At 32.2% G+C, this 20,125-nt stretch overlaps 1 protein-coding gene and 1 pseudogene across 2 annotated transcripts; both read right to left on the reverse strand.

The window, feature by feature from the left end:
• Window positions 1-7,125: 7,125 nt before the first annotated feature.
• Window positions 7,126-11,266, reverse strand: LOC144558445 (protein NRT1/ PTR FAMILY 5.10-like; annotated as a pseudogene). The gene is made up of 4 exons (XR_013512915.1): window positions 11,111-11,266; window positions 9,823-10,040; window positions 8,330-8,854; window positions 7,126-8,025 (listed from the first exon to the last, which is right to left on the reverse strand). The product of XR_013512915.1 is annotated as a protein NRT1/ PTR FAMILY 5.10-like (transcript).
• A 1,238-nt stretch (window positions 11,267-12,504) lies between these two features.
• On the reverse strand, window positions 12,505-15,995 carry LOC144558468 (protein NRT1/ PTR FAMILY 5.10-like). The gene is made up of 4 exons (XM_078307310.1): window positions 15,796-15,995; window positions 15,124-15,341; window positions 13,688-14,202; window positions 12,505-13,426 (listed from the first exon to the last, which is right to left on the reverse strand). Exons 1-4 carry the CDS (start codon window positions 15,914-15,916, stop codon window positions 12,637-12,639), a joined length of 1,644 nt encoding a protein of 547 aa, XP_078163436.1. The 5' UTR covers window positions 15,917-15,995; the 3' UTR covers window positions 12,505-12,636.
• Between the last annotated feature and the right edge of the window lie 4,130 nt (window positions 15,996-20,125).

Here is a 20,125-nt window from a genome sequence, read left to right on the forward strand (position 1 = left end):
TCCCTACATGTTAATTTACCGGCCATTTTTATTAATATCTCTAAAAAAAACTTAATTTTAAAAATGCCCCTGTGTGCAACTTTTTTTTAAATATGCCCTGACCGCCTGGACTTCGGGCGGCCCAAAAACCCTGTGAGGCGCCAGGCCCTGGGGCGCCCCATAAGGCAAGTGAGGCGCCAGCCCCCAGGGCGCCCCATGGTGTTTTTTATTTTTTTATATATAGATCTTAGTATTTTGATTTGAAGAATTTTGTGAAGAAAAACAGATTAATCTGGACCGCACATCTTAATGGATAATTTGACTAATCTGGACCGTCGGTTAAAGGATTTTCATGCAATTGACTTCTCTGAAAATAAAATTCTCCGGGATAAACAGAGCGGTGCTTCGTAGCCTCAGACACCGCTCGCAGGGGGCTGCCGCCCCCCTGCCACCCCCCGCATACATACACATATACACATACACATATACACACATACATATACATATACATACACACATACACACACACACACACACACACACACACACACACACACACACATACTCATACACTTTTGCTTTAGTTCATACTACAATTATAATTTGACATATACATATACATATACATATAATATATACATATAATATATACACATACACATAATATATACACATACACATAATATATACATATAATATATACACGTCATCGATCCTATCCATATGTGCTCTGTTTTAATTCTTTGGTATGTGTGCTGCATTATTATAAATAAAAACAACAAAAATAATATAATGGTTGTTGGCTCTTGTTAATTGTAAAAATTATATCTGGTTCACTGAATCAGTGGTACATTTTTTCAATATTCAGTTAAAAAATATATTTCTTCAATGAATTGTGCATAATTGATTTAACTTTTTTTTTTTTTTGGACTAAAGCAAAAGTGTATGTGTATGTGTATGTGTATGTGTATGTGTATATGTATATATTATGTGTATGTGTATATATTATATGTATATATTATATGTATATGTCAAATTATAATTGTAGTATGAACTAAAGCAAAAGTGTATGAGTATGTGTGTGTGTGTGTGTGTGTGTGTGTGTGTGTGTGTGTGTGTGTGTGTGTGTGTGTATGTGTGTATGTATATGTATATGTATATGTATGTGTGTATATGTATATGTGTATATGTGTATGTATGCGGGGGGTGGCAGGGGGCCGGCAGCCCCCTGCGAGCGGTGTCTGAGGCTACGAAGCACCGCTCTGTTTATCCCGGAGAATTTTATTTTCAGAGAAGTCAATTGCATGAAAATCCTTTAACCGACGGTTCAGATTAGTCAAATTATCCATTAAGATGTGCGGTCCAGATTAATCCGTTTTTCTTCACAAAATTCTTCAAATCAAAATACTAAGATCTATATAAAAAAAAATAAAAAAAAATAAAAAAATAAAAAACACCATGGGGCGCCCTGGGGGCTGGCGCCTCACTTGCCTTATGGGGCGCCCCAGGGCCTGGCGCCTCACAGGGTTTTTGGGCCGCCCGAAGTCCAGGCGGTCAGGGCATATTTAAAAAAAAGTTGCACACAGGGGCATATTTAAAATTAAGTTTTTTTTTAGGGATATTAATAAAAATGGCCGCCACTTTTCAAATGACTAAACTAATATCTTAGTTTGATTTGGTCGAGTTGTCATCGTTTTATTTGGATTAAGGATCAATGATATCTTTTGTGTATTTATGTAAGTGGAAATGGAACGACTAAATTTAATATAGAAAATTCATTTTTGTATCCCTTATCCGTAATACTTGTCGTAAAAATTATTTATGTCTGATTTCTAAAGTATATTTATTACATTTTTTTTATAAACGATCATAAAAAATATTCAAGCTAAAGACTTTTGAATAAGTAAAACTGTTGTTCTTGAAATTTGTAATCCTAGTAACGTACTAACGTTAGACGTTTGCTAAACCCCTAACGGGTTCAGCCCGTTTTGCCCGGTCCGTACCCGTTACCCGAGCTACCCGTACCCGTTGCCCGGGTACAAACGGGTAGACGGGTACGGGTAATAAACGGACCGGACAACCTAATTTGAAAAAAAACCCGTTATACCCGTACCCGCCTACCCGTACCCATCTACCCGCATACCCGTACCCGTTACCCGTACCCGACCCGTTTCACTTCAAAAAAATTTGAATTTTTTGAAAAAAACAGAAAAAAAAAGGGAAAAAACAGAAAAAAAAAAAAAAAAAAAAACCGGACGGACCGGACCCGTACCCGGATCCGTACCCGCGGTACCCGTACCCGTCAACCCGCAACGGGTACGGGTAATAAACGGACCGGATAGAGGTTTTGGAAAAATTACCCGTCTACCCGTTACGGGTTTTACCCGTACCCGACCTACCCCTTTACCCGTCCTACCCGTTACCCCTAACGGGTAACCCGGAACGGGTCACGGGTAACCCGGAACGGGTCACGGGTAACCCGTTAGCAAATGTCTAACTAACGTATGGCATAACACTTTTTAAAAAAAAAAAAAAGTATAAACACATCAGGTAAGGTGTGCGGATAGTGTATTAATATCAACACACTTTATAATGTTAGGTTGCTTTTGATACAATAAATAACTCGTCTCAATAAAATAATCTTTTATGGTACATACACTGTAACAGCTCTTATTTTTTATAAAAATAACATTGCACCATTGCATTTGATTGATTTACGTCTTGTCTGTTAAACGCACTTTCATTTACAGATAAGGGATAAGAATACACATCGGTTCATAATATAAAAGGAGGAGGGTTCAAATGCCTCAATGTTTTTGTGTCTCCATAATGTCTCCAGCTCTCTCTATTATTTTCAAAGTTCAAATAGTCGATCCGAATCGCTCAATCTAACCTCCATACTAAAATGTGTTTGGAGACCAAATTTTACATTTTGAGGAATTTTTTTAGATAGGTACAAAATCAGTAAATCTGAACCATCTAAAAACAGTATTTTTGTACCTATCTAAAAAAATAGTAAAAAAATTCCTAAAAATATAAAATTTGGTCTCCAAACATATTTTAGTATGGAGGTTAGGTTGAGCGGTTCGGATCGACTGTTTGAACTTTGAAAATTATGGAGAGAGATGGAGGCATGATAGAGGCACAAAAACATGGAGGCATTTGAACCCTCCTCATATAAAAATAAGAGTCACGTACAACAAGCAACATAAATGAATTTTTAAATAACTGTTAATTATTTTTTAGAAATTATAATCTCTAAAGTTTCTAACTCTCACATTTCTAAAATTAACTTTAAAGTTTCTATTAAGTCACGTAAGCAATAAATTAAAAAAAGAGAAGTAATTTGAGCCAGTTATTTGGTTATCATGAAGTTTATAAACAATTTTTTATTAATAAACTTTCCTGCATAGTTTCTAAATAAGAAACTCTCTCACATCTCTAAAACTGAATTAGAAACTGCCACGTCATATTAGAAATTCCAAGAATTTCAGAAATTGACATAAGAATAAACAATTTTTATTTATAGACATAGTATAAAAATGAGGAGGGTTCAAATGCCTCCATGTTTTTGTGCCTCCATCATGCCTCCATCTCTCTCCATCATTTTCAAAGTTCAAACAGTCGATCCGAACCGCTCAACCTAACCTCCATACTAAAATATGTTTGGAGACCAAATTTTATATTTTTAGGAATTTTTTTACTATTTTTTTAGATAGGTACAAAATCAGCAAATCTGAACCATCTAAAAACAGTATTTTTGTACCTATCTAAAAAAATAGTAAAAAAATTCCTAAAAATATAAAATTTGGTCTCCAAACATATTTTAGTATGGAGATTAGGTTGAGCGGTTCGGATCGACTGTTTAAACTTTGAAAATGATGGAGAAAGATGGAGGCATGATGGAGACACAAAAACATGGAGACATTTGAACCCTCCTCATAATTATGCAGTACTTTGCAAAGTATACATCGTAGTATGAATTTATATTTTTGTTTTTAAAATCTAAACAATTGATCTTAACTGTTTAAAATAATCTTTATATGAAAATATTCTTACAAATTAAATCTTACTTTTTTTAAAATAAATTTTTACTATTTATTAAACTAAGTAGAAAATCACTCAATTTAGAAGTTCATGAACTATGCCAATGTAGTTTTTTTTTTCAATCTATCTAAAAAAAATAGTGAAAAAATTCTTAAAAAAAATTGTAAATGTTTGGTTTTCAACTACATGAATTCACATCATCTTCGGTATCGTAAAAATGAATATCTTAGAATGAGTGGATCCGGATCGTTCCTTTAACAAAACGACTGAGAGTAAATCTCAAACTGTAAAGTAAAGAAAATCTTTTATACATTATTGAAGATAATACTCTTTCCAACTATATTTTGATCATATGGAGGTGTTTAGATTGAATATTTGAACTTTGAATATAAAAATATAAATTTATAGTACGGATCGATCCGTATTTTTCAATGTACCATAGTCTCACTCTAGAAATAGTAAATAGTATAAGGTAATGAATGAATTGTATGAAAAAAAATTCTCATAGAAAGAACCGAAATTAATTTTGGATTTCCTTAGGTAATTCTGTAGGACCAAAACCGAAACAAATTTTCTGTTCATCTAAGATTCCTAAACCAGAGGAACTGAAATAAATTTTGAGTTCTCTCTGTGAATCAAAATTTCAGGACAATTTATTTATTTATTACCCTATATTATTTTTAAATAATTTCTATAAATAACAAATTATGTAAGGATATGGCGCCGGCCTGTTACATGTGATGGATGTGATGGAACCTCAAATTTCGTAATACTATATTCTGTTCTTCTATATATCTAATCTAGTGAAGTGGATAAGGTTGATATAGCGACATATTACTTATCCATGCAATTGTTTCTCTGTGTACTAATTCGCTGTCCTATTTAATGCTAATTAAAACTTAATTGAGCCTAACAAAAGAAAACATTTGTGGTACCAGAAAATAGGTCAGGTCAACCACACAGTATTATGTCGTATGGAAATTAACAAACTTGCTGATCTGGGCAGTAAACGCGTACAATTATTTATTTGCACACTTCAAATATCCTTGACGACAGAATTAAGAAACAATTAAATCCATTAGAATACACTATTTCTTACTTATTACACTATATTAAAATGCCGTATCGACTTCATATCTTACCAGTAAACACATGAATCGTCACTGAACAAATGTCTAATGACTAAGATGATGTCTTTCATGTTGAAAGTTACACGTTCAACATTTGAATGAAAATTTCTTATGAATATGTAATAGTTTAGAAAAAAAAAAAAAAAAAATGAACGGCCACAATTTATTACTAGCTAGTTCTAATGACATATTTAAGAATAGTACGTTTGACATCAATTTTTGTTTGCAAGAGACATTATACATATTTAAATTAAAGATTAGAATTATATTTAAATATTTTTTATAGACTTGGACATGCCATATATTAAATTAGACAATTCAAAATTTAATTGATTGTCCATTGGTCGACTTAATATATTAACAATTTTATTTTATCGACATTTGATCATCAATAAAATAAAGCTCACATTGAATTAAAATTAATATATGATCATCTTTTAATCTTACATTAATATTAACGTTAGTTGTTACATTTCATAAATAAATTTATTTGGTAATATATTTCTTCCCACCTGTCCATCTAATGCTTTCCTTTGAAAATAGAGGGGTTGAAGACAAAAATGTCATTGAGGGATCTTAATCATGAATTCATAATGAAAGCGCACTAAAATAGTTTATAGTACCAGATAAGTCGATAACAGATGCATTCGAATTAAGATATATATATCTCTATCTATAAAATAGTATAAATCATAAGACCAACTTGGCAGTGTCGGGAGGGACTGGTGACTTGTGATGATTTGATTTGAAAAGGATCAGGATAATGTGGATTTTTTGTGGCCATTGCAATGTTGCCATGTCTTTTGCAGATCTCTGTGTTGCAAGAACTCTATTAGATTCTCCAAGAAATATTAACACTCTGATCGGAAAGAGGTAAAAATTAGAATTCACTCTGCGCAATCATGTGAATAAGCACGGAGACCCTTCTTTCTTCCTGTTTGTTCCAATCGATGATACGAGTGAAAATCGGAACTGGATTTCCTGCCTCTAGAGTCACTGCGGAGTGGGACCGGTTACTGTTAAAGGGTTTAACTACTGTTACTGTTTTTAAATGAGGGCCCACCCGCAGTGACTCTGGGGGCAGAAATTTCCTGCACCCCGGAGGACAGATGATTCGGTCTCGTGAAAATCGCCTTCTACTTTCTCCGACGAGGCGAGTAAGGAGTAACAACTTCTCCTTATCCCTTCTTCTTATTCACTGTAAAAATTCTTCTTCTTGCTTTCTCTCTTATTACAAATTAAAACTCTAGAAGCTACATTTTAAAGACAAAAGCACCAACATAAAGAGAAAAGAAATATATATTAACAGAAAATGCGTTGCAGATACCGGAAAAAGTTTGCATTGTGCAAAAAACAAAAAGAATTAAATCTTTTTGTTAACCAGTTGGAATTAAAGACAGTCAGATTTTTATGTGAGAGATTGCATGTTTAAATTCGAATAATTCTTTTAATATTTCAAACTCTAGAGACTTGATTATAGTTTACTGTAATTTAATAAAAACATAAGGGAAGATGAAGAAAAATGTTTTGAGAAGGAAACTATTTCGAATATACAAAAATGAAAAAGAAAAAAAAAAGAATTAGAATTAGAGTATGGACCATGACAGGATGGTTGCTCCAACAACCATTTTTGTTTCTTTGATGCATTGTCTTTTGTTTGTTTTTTTTTTTTTTTCTAAAAAAATGATTGATCATTCTTTCCAAGTGGCTCGGTGAATTCAGGTAATTTGCAACTTCAGGAAGATGTTTCAAATTGACTTAATTTTTTTTTTTATTTATACCTTGTGGCTTGTTAATTTTGTACTGTAAGCCTATCACTTGTCAGTTGTCACCTATGACATGGAAACTGGACACCTCAATTTATTGAATACAATTGTGATATTTTCCTCTCAATTTACTGTAAATTAATGATTATAGTTTCACATGAGCCAATAAAAAGCTTTTAAAAGTAGAAATTTAATTTAATTAATATCAAACAATTACAAAAACAATTTCATTCTTTTACAAGCCAATCAAAGTGGCTATATAGTATATACTAATCTATACAAAAAAAATAAAGAACTCACAAGAAATAAATAATCAAAGGCATTTCTTCTTGTACACATAACCCTTGGCAAAGTATAGAAAGAGCACCAACTCAATTATACTAAAAAATGCAAGAAGCCAATAGAAATAATTAAGGCGTGCTCTATTTAAATTATTTGAAAACCAACTATCTCCATTTTCACTTGTTATTTTATCTATAAGTGAAATGAGGAAACTACTAATGAAGCTACCTATGCCAAGAACACTTAGGTAGAGAGCTAACCCTAAGGTCCTAAAATGAATTGGCATTTGATCATAGAAGAATTCTTGTAAACCCACAATTGTGAACACATCCCCAATTCCAATTAGTAGGTATTGTGGTACCATCCACCACCAACTCATAGGAAGTGTGGCATTTGGTTGGTCAGTCAAGTCGAAATCCCGCGCTATCTTTAGCCGTTTTGTTTCGACAAGAGCTGATACCACCCCGGTCAAAACCGAGATCACCATGCCGACACCAATCCTTTGTAACATTGCGATGCCGGTGGGGTGTTTTGTGAATTTTCTAAAAACCGGCACCAGGATCCGATCATAAATAGGCACAAAAGTCATAACGGTCAAGCTACTGACACTTTGAATTGCTGCGGAAGGTAGTTCGAGACTTGAGGTGATTGAACGATCTAGGGTTCTCGCCTGCTTGTTAAATAATGTTGAAATTTGAGCAACTACCGCGCCATAAATTAGACATGTTGTCCAAATTGGAAGCAGTTGAAGCACCCCCTTTGCTTCCTCGATACGTTTCTCGGTGCTGTCTTCGCATCTGCTTTCTTCCATGGCAAAGGATCTAATGTTTTAAGAAAAAGAAACTTGTATGCTTAGTAGCTGTCACTAAGAATCTCATAAAAAAAAAAAAAAAAAAAAAAAAAAAAAAAAAACTTGTACATGTTAATTTTAAATACATATAACTTGCCATGGATCAAGGATTGATTAGATACCCGGCATTGCACACGTATGTAATTAATACATATAACTTGCCATAAGGAATGCTTAATTTTAAATTTAGTCTATTTTTGTTATGTCTTTTCCCCTTATTATGTCTCTTGTGAAAATATTGAGCTATATTCAAGAAAGAATTGCAATGATCATACTTGGTTTCAATAACTTCATGGTGTGGTTCGACAGGATCATAGCCCGTACGCCAACTCCTTAGAAGTAAAACAAAGCTATCCCAAATCCGCACAAACGGGCTTCTCCCACTCGGGATGTACAGCCGATACCTCGTTGACCCGGCCAAGAAAACTAAGAGAGAGACAACCATGATGAGGCAAGGGATGCCAAACCCTAGCCCCCATCCGACATTGTCTTCCACGTAGCTCAACACCACAACTGCTATGCTGATCCCGACAGCCATGCAAAAGTACCACCAGTTGAAAAAGGAGCTACGTGATATGCACTCCTTTGGATCATTCTGGTCGAATTGATCAGCACCGAAGGCCACACCGCATGGTTTATCGCCTCCTTGCGCGAATGCCACTAGATATAATGAAATGTAGAAGAAGGCTATCTGAAAAGGATGACGGTCGGCAGGTGGATGGGTCGGTGGTGGCACTGTCATTACATGCTGGTGGCCTCATGTATGGAAGCACGGCTGAGAGAGTTAGCATGGTATAGCCCTGAAATTAATTTGAATTTGGCAATATGTACAATTATGTGAGACATGATAAGTGCGTATATTTCAACCAAAATAAAAGAAGTGCATATATTTGGGCCGGTTAGTAGTCATTTTTTCCTTTTTTTTTCTGTTACTCTATGGGCTGACTTAATACAAGTTGGATTTTTTACTGAAAGTCTGTAGTTTATATTTTGGGCTACAAAGAGGTTTATGATGCATATGATGCATGCTTATTGTTATATTATATTATAGAATAAAAATATATATCTTGGCACGTTAACACAACTGCTATCTCCTCGCTTTAATTCTTTATTAATTATAACCAATTATTGGTCATATCATTCTCATTTTAGTTGACCCACATCCAATAATGATGTAACGTAGCTATTATAATATTTAACATTTAAACCATGTTCAATATATTAATAATTTCAATGCCTTCCTAGAGCAATACTTTTTCGCACCAACCAGGGTGACTTGAAAAAAATTACACAAAAAAAAAAAAAAAAAAAAAAAAAAAAACTATGTCATGTTTGGTCTTTGATCACATGCTTGGTTGCTGTGGAAAGCCTACAATACGCACCATTTGAGTTAATCTCTGGACCGTCCGATTACAATCCGGATCAATCTAGCACACGCCTGTAGTGCACATAACTCTTTCAATATTCGTGCGGATTTAAATCGGACGGTCCTGTTCTTAACTCAAAATTTGAGTTAACTCAAGAGGATTTGAATTCCATAACCCCCATGGTTTACAGTACAACTATCACATCAGCATACGCTGTTATCAAGAATCAAAATGGTACACAGATGACAGATCAACCTCCTTTTTATATATATTTTGTGTGGTTTCGTGTATAATTTCTCATTATTTTAACAAGCAACTATATATGTTATTATGTTAAAAAACAGAAATAATGTACCTCTTAATTAGTTTCAAAAATAGAATGAAGAGAGATAAAAACTTACTATAATGTAAAGAAGCGAAGATATAATGATGGTTCGATATCGACCTAGATAAGAATCAGCAAGGAATGCACCTAAAAGTGGTAGCATTGAGGAAGTGCCTGTCCAAGCATTGATCGCAGCAGCAGCAGAGGCGTTTGATTGCCCGAGTGATTCGGTCAGATATGATATTAAATTTGATGATATCCCATAAAATGCAAATCTGTCTGTAATTTCCAAACCTACAATATTTGAAAACCAATATAAATTTAGTATTTTGAGGAAGAATAAAAAATAAGTTTCCTTTTTGTTCTTATTGAATTTTCAAAAAAATGATGAACAATTCTGCTTGGTAATCTGCCTAACTTGAAAATAATATTTTAAATAAGAACCAAATCTCCTACTTACCTAAACACAAAATTTCTGTCTATCATTGATTTTAGCCAATTTTTAATCCACACATGACATCCACCTTTTATCTGATTAATGAGTTTTAACAGTGTTAATTTCTTCAACTATAAATCACAACTTTCCGTTAATAAAGATCTTTTTATTTAATTGATTGTGGCATCCATCTCTTGACCTTTCCTTTCATAATTAATAAAACAAACACTTCTCAATACCTATCAACGATAAAAACAGAGAATAGCAGAAAAAAATTCATAAAGAAGTGCTCATACATAGAAAAATATGTCTATTTAATTAAATTAAATCATGTAATAGAAAAAAAATTGTATATTTAATAAAATTATCTATATTTAACGAAAAGCTGTAAATCACAGTTAAAAAATTAACACGGTTAGAATTCATTAATTAGATGAAAGATAGATGTCACGTGTCAATTAAAAATTGACTTAACTCAACAGTGGGTAGAATTTTTCTGCTGATTGATGAATAGGAGATTCGGTTCCTTTAAACACTACCGACCGCATCAGACATTTCAAGTTTTTAGCTGTAAAACCTTTTTCATTCGGTGTAAATTATTTGAATAAATAATGTGCACGAATTCTCTTACTTTTTTTCAATGAGGTCTCCCGTTGCCATACATCTCAAGTTCTCAACACTCCACTTTCTCAAAATTAAAAAAGAAAAAAAACAAGCAATTTTACTTTAAAAAAAAAAAATATTTCAAAATGTGCTGTCGCAGCACATGCACTGCAATTTTACTTTTTAAAAGAACACAATCTATCTCAATTTGTGATGCCCTAGCAAAATTATTGCCATTGATAAAACAAAACATATTTCTCCTTTATTCTCTTCAATATTTCATGAGAAAAATGCTAACAACTGGAATTAAAAAATCTTCATTTACCTAAAACAAAAAAGGCAGCACGCCATCCGCCCGAGAAGGTGCGAGACACGACGGGACGGCCTCGATAATCTACTACTCCAATCAACGGCTCCGATTGCACGAGTAGCGGGTCAGGATCCATTCTCTTCCCTCTCTCGATCTGTTTTTTTTTTTTTAAAATTACTTGGTAGAGACTACCAAGTACCAAGCACTCTTCCTTCTCTCTCTCTGTGGAGCAGTGGAGGCCTCGAGGTAATAAGCAAAGAAGATGTAGACGGAAACAAATCTGCTGAAATCCCTAGGATTTCAGGAATCTGAATTTCTCATTTCAATGGTCTATATGTTTCAATATATATTTTGAGATTTGTACATAAAAACTTTCTGCTTTGAGATTCGTGTATACAAAATTTAGACGGCTGAATAAATTCAGGGTCCCTGAAATTCTTTTGAGATTTCAGCAGATTTGATTCCGATGTAGACTTGCCCTTACCTAGAGTTCTAGACTAATTAATTAAAGAGTGAGTCTATGGTACTGTGCATATCAAGGGTTGTTACTGTACTACGAATATATATTTGAGTTTTTAAATTGTAACGGTCAATCCGAACCGTTCATCTTGTTCTCCATATTAATATGTGTTTGGAGACCAAATTTTACATTTTTTGAAATTTTTTTTACTATTTTTTTAGATATTTAGAAAATCACTTGATCTGAAAATTCTGGACCATCTAAAAATAGTGATTTTCAATAAATCTAAAAAAATAGTAAAAAAATTTCAAAAAATGTAAAATTTGGTCTCCAAATACATATTAATATGAAGAACAAGAAAAACGGTTCGGATCGACCGTTAGGATTTGAAAACTCAAATATAGAGCCGTAGCACGGTAACAAATCGTAATATGCATAGTACCATAGCCTCACTCTTAATTAAATGATGTATTTGATTTCTCTGTATTAACATGTCATCTTATAACTCGGAAGTTGAGTCATACGGCCAGACCTTTTAATTTAATATATTTTGGGTTTTGTTTAGTATCAACTGTGTGACTGTGTCTAGTCACAAAACACCAATATCCTCTTGTTGTAATGTAATAGTATAAAACTCAAAGTTTCATTTTTAAAAATATATGCTTTAATTCTCATTTTGATTAAAGTAATATAAATAATTTCATTTTCCTTTTCAATATAAAAAATATTCAATATAAACTTTGGTCAATTGATTATACGGTAAAATGTCATTTTTTATTCATCGAGCTGCGGTTGCCTATGAGTTCCAGTCACTCGTGTCATCACTTGTACGTCACCAAGAACATGGAAACTGGACACCTACATTTATGAAATTGTGATGTTTTTTCGCTCAATAAATAAGGGTTTAAGAAGATTACATGAGCCTTTAAGAAGCTTTTAACAATAGAAATTTAATTTAACTATTATCATACAAACACAAAAATAAATTCATTCTTTTTACAAGCCAATCAAAGTGGCTATATATAGTGTATAGTAATCTATACAAAAGTCAAAATAAATATCACACAACAAATAAAAATAATCAAAGACATTTCTTCTTGTACACATAACCCTTGGCAAAGTATAGAAAGAGCACCAACTCAACTATACTTAAAAAGGCCAGCAGCCAATAGAAATAATCAAGGTGAGCTCTATTTAAATTATTTGAAAACCAACTATCTCCACTTTCACTTGTTATTTTATCTATAAGTGAAATGAGGAAACTACTAATGAAGCTACCTATGCCAAGAACACTTAGGTAGAGAGCTAACCCTAAGGTCCTAAAATGAATTGGCATTTGATCGTAGAAGAATTCTTGCAAACCCACAATTGTGAAAACATCCCCAATTCCAATTAGTAGATATTGTGGTACCATCCACCACCAACTCATAGGAATTATGGCATTTGGTTGGTCAACCAAGTCGAAATCTTGTGCCGTCTTTAGCCGCTTTGTTTCGACGAGGGCTGATACCACCACGGTCAAAGCCGAGATCACCATGCCGATACCAATCCTTTGCAACATTGTGATGCCGGTGGGGTGTTTTGTGAATTTTCTCGCAAACGGTACAAGGATCTGATCATAGACAGGTACGAAAACCAAGATGGCCAAGCTACCAACACTTTGAATTGCCGCAGGCGGTAGTTCGAGACTTGAAGTGATTGATCGATCTAGGGTTCTCGCCTGCTTGTTAAAAAATGTTGAAATTTGAGCAAATACCGTGCCATAAATTAAGCATGTTGTCCAAATTGGGAGCAGTTGGAGCACCCCTCTTGCTTCCTCGATACGTCTCCCTGTGCTGTCCTCGCATCCACTTTCCTCCATGGCAACAGATCTTAGTGTCGTAAATAAAAAAAATGTACATTAAATTTAAGTATAAATTGTCATGGATCAAGTATTAATTAAATACCAGCATTGTGAATTTATGTAATTAAGATATATTACTTGCTGGCCATAAAGGATTGCTTAAATGTTAATTTTTTTAAAATTTAGTATATTATTATTGTTGTGTTTTTTTTTTATTATTAGCACTATTTTTATGTCCTCTTGAGAAAATATTGAACTAAAATTCATGAAATAATTGTAATTTTCATACTTGGTTTCAATAACTTCATGGCGTGCTTCGACATGACCATAGCCCGCACGCCAACTCCTTAAAAGTAAAACAAAGCTATTCCCAATCCGCACAAATGGGCTTCTCCCACTTGGGTTGTAGAGCCGATACCTTGTCGACCCGGCCAAGAAAACTATAAGAGAGACAACCGTGATGAGGCAAGGGATGCCGAACCCTAGTCCCCAACCGACATTGTCTTCCACGTAGCTCAACACTACAACTCCTACGCTGATCCCGACAGCCATGCAAAAGTACCACCAATTGAAGAAGGAACTACGCGATATGCACTCCTTCGGGTCATTTTGGTCGAATTGATCAGCACCAAAGGCCACACCGCACGGTGTATCTGCTCCTTGTGCGAATGCCACTAAATATAACGAGATGTAGAAGAAGGATATTTGGAAAGATGATGGTTGGCAGTTGGCGATGTCGCTGCCGGTACATGTAGGTGGCCGCATGTATGGAAGCACGGCTGAGAGAGTTAGCATGGCATAGCCCTGAAATTAATTTAATTTTAGCAATATGTACAAATTATATTTCAACCAAAAAAAAGATACATATATTTTGGGCCTTCATTAATTTGGTCTGCTAATTCTTTTAACAAAGTTATACTACGACAATTCTTCAATTATTATGTTATATTGTTTAGTACGTCATTATGATCTTCTTGATCGGTTATTGTTCATCCGTCGCATGTCTGTATTTAATTAATGGATTTTTTTTGTTTTGGTGTAAAGTTAGTAGGCGATTTCATTGATTTAAAGATCATTGATTTAAGAGGAGGGTTCAAATGCCTCTATTTTTTGTGTCTCCATTTTTTAAAACTTTAATAACTCATTTTTTAAATCTGAAGGCATGATGGAGACACAAAAAATAGAGGTATTTGAACCCTCCTCTTGATTTAAAGAGTTAAAAATTAGCTGGTACATATAATTAGACAACAAGTGTCTTAGAAAGCATTCAGCTGTAAACAAAAATTAAACTATTTTAGAAAAATAGTTAAATGACTATATACAAATCTCTATCTCAGAGATAAATATTCAGACCCCTAATTTTTCTCAGAAAGAAAAAAAAAAAGTTATTGGATTTCATGACCCTGACAGTGGGTTTGATGCTTTATAAATTTAATGTTTTTATTTCGATATGTAATATTTCCGACCTGTGATTTGACCCTCAGTTTGTTCTAGGTATACTCACGGATATATATTCCAAACTGTACATACATAAATAAATATAATTCATAAATCAAGTCTATCCAAAAACTGGCCCTAATCAATAATTTTATTTTTGTTTTTGTGGTTTCGTGTATAATTTCTCATTTTTTTTAAACAAGCAACTATATATGTTAAAAAAGAAGAAGAAAGACACCTCTTTATTAGTTTCAAAATATATAGAAGGACAAGAGGAAAAAAACTTACTATGATGTAAAGAAGCAAAGATACAACCATGGTTCTATATCGACCGAGAAAAGAATCAGCGAGGAATGCACCTAGAAGAGGTAGCATAGAGAAAGTGCCTGCCCAAGCATTGACCGCAGCAGCAGCAGAAGCATTTGATTGCCCCAGTGACTCGGTCAGATATGATATTAGATTTGATGATATCCCAAAAAATGCAAATCTTAAGGTAATTTCCAAACCTACAATTAATATTGGAAAACCAATATAAATTTAGTATTATAAGGAAGAACAAAAAATAACTTTCCATTTTTGTGCTCATTTAATTTCCAAAATAAATAAGTAATTTAAAAAAATGATAAATAATTCTGGTTAATGCTAATTTGACCCACTTGAGAATAATAATTTAATACTACCAAATCAGACATTGAATGTACATCTGAAGATCTCAACGCCTAACATTCTCAAAAGAGTTGGAATTTCAAATTGAAAAAGAAAATCTACTTCAATTTGTGCTGTCCCAGCAAATGCATTGCCATTGATCAAAGAAAGAATTTCTCCTTTATTCTTTTCAATATTTCATGAAAAAAAGAGCAATTTTACTTTTAAAAAAAATACTATCTCAATTTATGCTACCCAACAAAAGCAATGCAATTGTGAAATGCTAACAGCAAGAATTCAAAGATCTTCATTTACCTAAAACAAAAAAGGCTGCGCACCATCCGCCGGAGAAGGGGCGCGACACAACGGGATGGCCTCGATAATCTACTACTCCGACCAACGGCTGTGATTGCTCGAGTAGCGGATCAGGATCCATTCTGTCTCTCTATCTCTCTCTCTTCGAAAATCTTGGCAGTGGTTACCTAGGAGCTCTCTCTCTCTCTATCTATGGAGGGTCTCTTCTTTCTCTTTTCCTTCTGAAACAGGTAATGAAATACCTACATAGCAAAGAAGATGTTGACTTATTCTTGCCTAGAGACTAATTGCAGATTAATTAATTAATTAATTAAATGATGTATTTGATTCTGTATTAGCATGTCATGTTATACCAAACTTCTATACGCCAGATAACTGTTGAAACTTACCTTTCGGGGAATTTCATGCATACCCCTCAAAAACTATAAAATTAATTATTTTCCCCACCAAATTCTATAATAACGTATTTAACCTCCTAAATTCTAGTAACTGACATATTTATCCAATATAATTTTAAAATATATCGAATTCACCCAAATTTCAAATTAATTATGTTTAATATTCTTTTAAAGCAGCTATTATATGTTGTAGTTTGAATTTCTTCTTTCTTTTGTTATGTGTTGTAATGTGGATCTTGTATGCTGTTGCATTCTCCAAATTTGGAGTTTGTTATGGCCATTCTTTATAAGTTTCAATAGAAACTGGTGGGATTCCCACTATTTCAAAAAAAAATATATTCTTTTAAAGCTACAGTTAATCAAAGATTAATAAGTTACAAATAGAGACAGAGATGGCAACACTAGGGAGTGCCTGGAGGTGCATGGCGCCCAAATTGATATTTTTTCTAATCCAAGTTAGCCCAAAACTTACAAATAAACAAATTATTTCTCAGAGAAAACATTCAAGGTCCTAGGACTCAGAGAAAACATTCCGGTTCAAAAATCAATTTTTGATAAATAAAACAAAATTATCGTGATTTTTCTAATACATTCAACTTTTAAGATACTCCATCTATATCTTTAAAAGTAGTTTTAGAAAAATATTAAAAATATAAAATAGCTTCTTAAAAAAATAGATGGTGTACTTCTACTAAAACATTTTTTTCCAGTAACACATAAAGAAATATTTTAATTTTTGTTTACAACCGCAAAAAATTCTGTCTAAAAAATATTTAGTAGTACTTCTAGTACATCTCAAATATAAGATATTTTATCTATTTTTTTAATATTCCTTCTAAGATATTCAAATTATAAGTTCTTTCATCTATTTTTGAAAAGGGTCCTCATAATTGTCCCCCCACTCTCATCCCTCCATTATCCTCCAATTTTATTTGTTCAATCTCGTCCACATTTCTCACGATCTATAATGAATTTTATAAATAAAAAACCACAAACATTTTCTACGCAATTTTATCTTTCAAATGAGATCTATGATGATATACTTTCGAGCTCGTCGTTGCACAAGTATTTATACCTAGTATTTTCCACATATGACACTGCTGACGTTTAAAAATATTAATATCAAGTATCACAAGTATATATACCTTTGTAGTCAACTATTTTTGTTAGAGAAAGGTTGACGCAGTGACGATTGGGGAAGATTGATGCAGAGATGTGAGATCCACGATTGGGGATAAATACTTACAAGTATAGTTATAAATACTTGCACGATGAGGTATAAATCTTGTGTGACCATGAACTCAAAAGTATGTCATCATGGATCTCATTTGAAAGATAAAATTGCATAGAATACGTTCGTGGTTTTAGATTCGCAAAATTTCTCATAGATCGTGAGAAATGTGGACGACATTGAAAAAGAAAAAAAAAACCACCTCTAAAAATGTATATGATTCTTCTCCCCATATAGTCATATCAAATTAGATATGCAAGTATTAATTTATTATCTTTCAAGTATTTATACCTATGAATTTAATTAAACTTGGAAGACCACAGTGTTTTGAATAAATTTAATTAAACTAGTTAGTTAAGTTAGTTTATGGAAGTTAAAATATGTTTAAGAGATTGGGAGATGGTGTGGAGATGCGGGGTCCACGATTGGAAATAAATACTTACAAGTATAGGTATAAATACTTGCACGATGAGGTGTAAATACTTGTGTAACGATGAGTCCAAAAATATGTCATCATGGATCTCATTTGAAAGATAAAATTGCGTATAATATGTTTGTAGTTTTAGATTTGCAAAATTTCTCATAGATCGTGAGAAATGCAAATGATATTAAAAAAAAAAATCTACTGCTAAAATCTATTTAAGAGATGGGGAAATGATGAAGATAGGAGTGGAGAGTTTCATATAATTATTCTTTTGAAAATCAACAAAAAAAAAAAATTGAGCCAAACAACCTATTCGACACATTTCAATTAATGAATTTTGGAATTTCACCAAAGGTCACAACTCACAAGGAGGGTCACACAGATTTGGTTGAGAATCTGTGAAATTGAGGCATGCCGAAGGCCCAACAAAAAGAAAAATTAGTAGTAGACATCTCAGTCCTTTTTATAAAATTCAAATCATTTAAATTGATTTTTATTTTTTATCTTTTATTCATGGTTTATAAAAAAAATCAAGTCTGGGATGAAAACGGAATGGATACGGAGCGGAAAGTGGTAAAATAATATATGTATTTATTTTTATTTTTCAGATACGGATATAGATAGAATCAAATATTTATTAAAAAATATTAAATTTCATATATTTGTCTAATTATGATAGTAAATAAGATAAATTTTTTTTTCAATATATTAAACCATATGGTGGCTACTTGCTATTTTCCTTCTGAAATTCAACTCTCTAGTCAGAAAACACCAACATCCTCTTGTTGTAATATAATAGTATACAACTCAAAGTTTCATTTTTAAAAATATATGCTTTAATTCTCATTTTGATTAAAGTAATATAAATAATTTCATTTTCCTTTTCAATATAAACTTTGGTCAATTGATTATACGGTAAAATGTCATTTTTTATTCATCGAGCTGCGGTTGCCTATGAGTTCCAGTCACTCGTGTCATCACTTGTACGTCACCAAGAACATGGAAACTCCGATTTTTTTAAAAATATCCAAAAAAATAATTATTTTATTAATAATAATCAGGTTTTGGATGGAATTTTAAAAATACCCAGGCCGCAGAAAAAATTTGCGCCCCGAAATTTTTTTTTTTTTTTTTTTTTAGAATTTTTTATTCCGAGCGCAGATTTTTTCTGCGGCCGGGATTTTTTTTTTTTTATTTTTTATTTTTTTTTTAGAGTTTGGAGAAAAAAAATCCATCATGTATATGTATATGTATATGTATATGTATATGTATATGTATATGTATATGTATATGTATATGTATATGTATATGTATATGTATATGTATATGTATATGTATATGTATATGTATATGTATATGTATATGTATATGTATATGTATATGTATGTATATGTATGTATTTGTATATGTATATATCTGTATATGTATATATATGTATATGTATATATCTGTATATGTATATAGATGTATATGTATATATGTGTATATAATATATGTATAATATATGTATATGTATATAATATTTATGTTTATGTATATAATATTTATGTTTATGTATATGTATATGTAGATGTATATGTATTTTTTTTTTTTTTTTTTTTTAGAGTTTGGAGAAAGAAAATATCCATGATCTGATTTTTTTTAATAATATATGTGTATGTATATATAATATAATATGTGTATAATATATGTATATGTATATATGTGTATATAATATGTGTATATATGTGTATATATGTGTATATATGTGTATACATATACATAAACATAAATATTATATACATATATATATACATAAACATAAATATTATATACATATACATAAATATTATATACATATATATGTATAGATATACATGTATATATATATGTATATTTATATATACATATATTTGTATATTTATATATACATACATATACATATACATATACATCTACATATACATATACATATATATACATATACATATACATATACATATACATACATATACATATACATATACATATACATACAGATACATATACATATACATATACATATACATACATATACATAATGGATTTTTTTTCTCCAAACTCTAAAAAAAAAAAAAAAAAAAATCCGGGCCGCAGAAAAAATCTGCGCTCGGAATAAAAATTCTAAAAAAAAAAAAAAAAAAAATTTCAGGGCGCAAATGTTTTCTGCGGCCTGGGTATTTTTAAAATTCCATCCAAAACCTGGTTATTATTAATAAAATAATTATTTTTTTTGGGTATTTTTAAAAAAATCGGTGG

Source organism: Carex rostrata, chromosome 1, assembly GCF_964058835.1.
Source record: "Carex rostrata chromosome 1, lpCarRost1.2, whole genome shotgun sequence".
NCBI lineage: Eukaryota > Viridiplantae > Streptophyta > Magnoliopsida > Poales > Cyperaceae > Carex > Carex rostrata.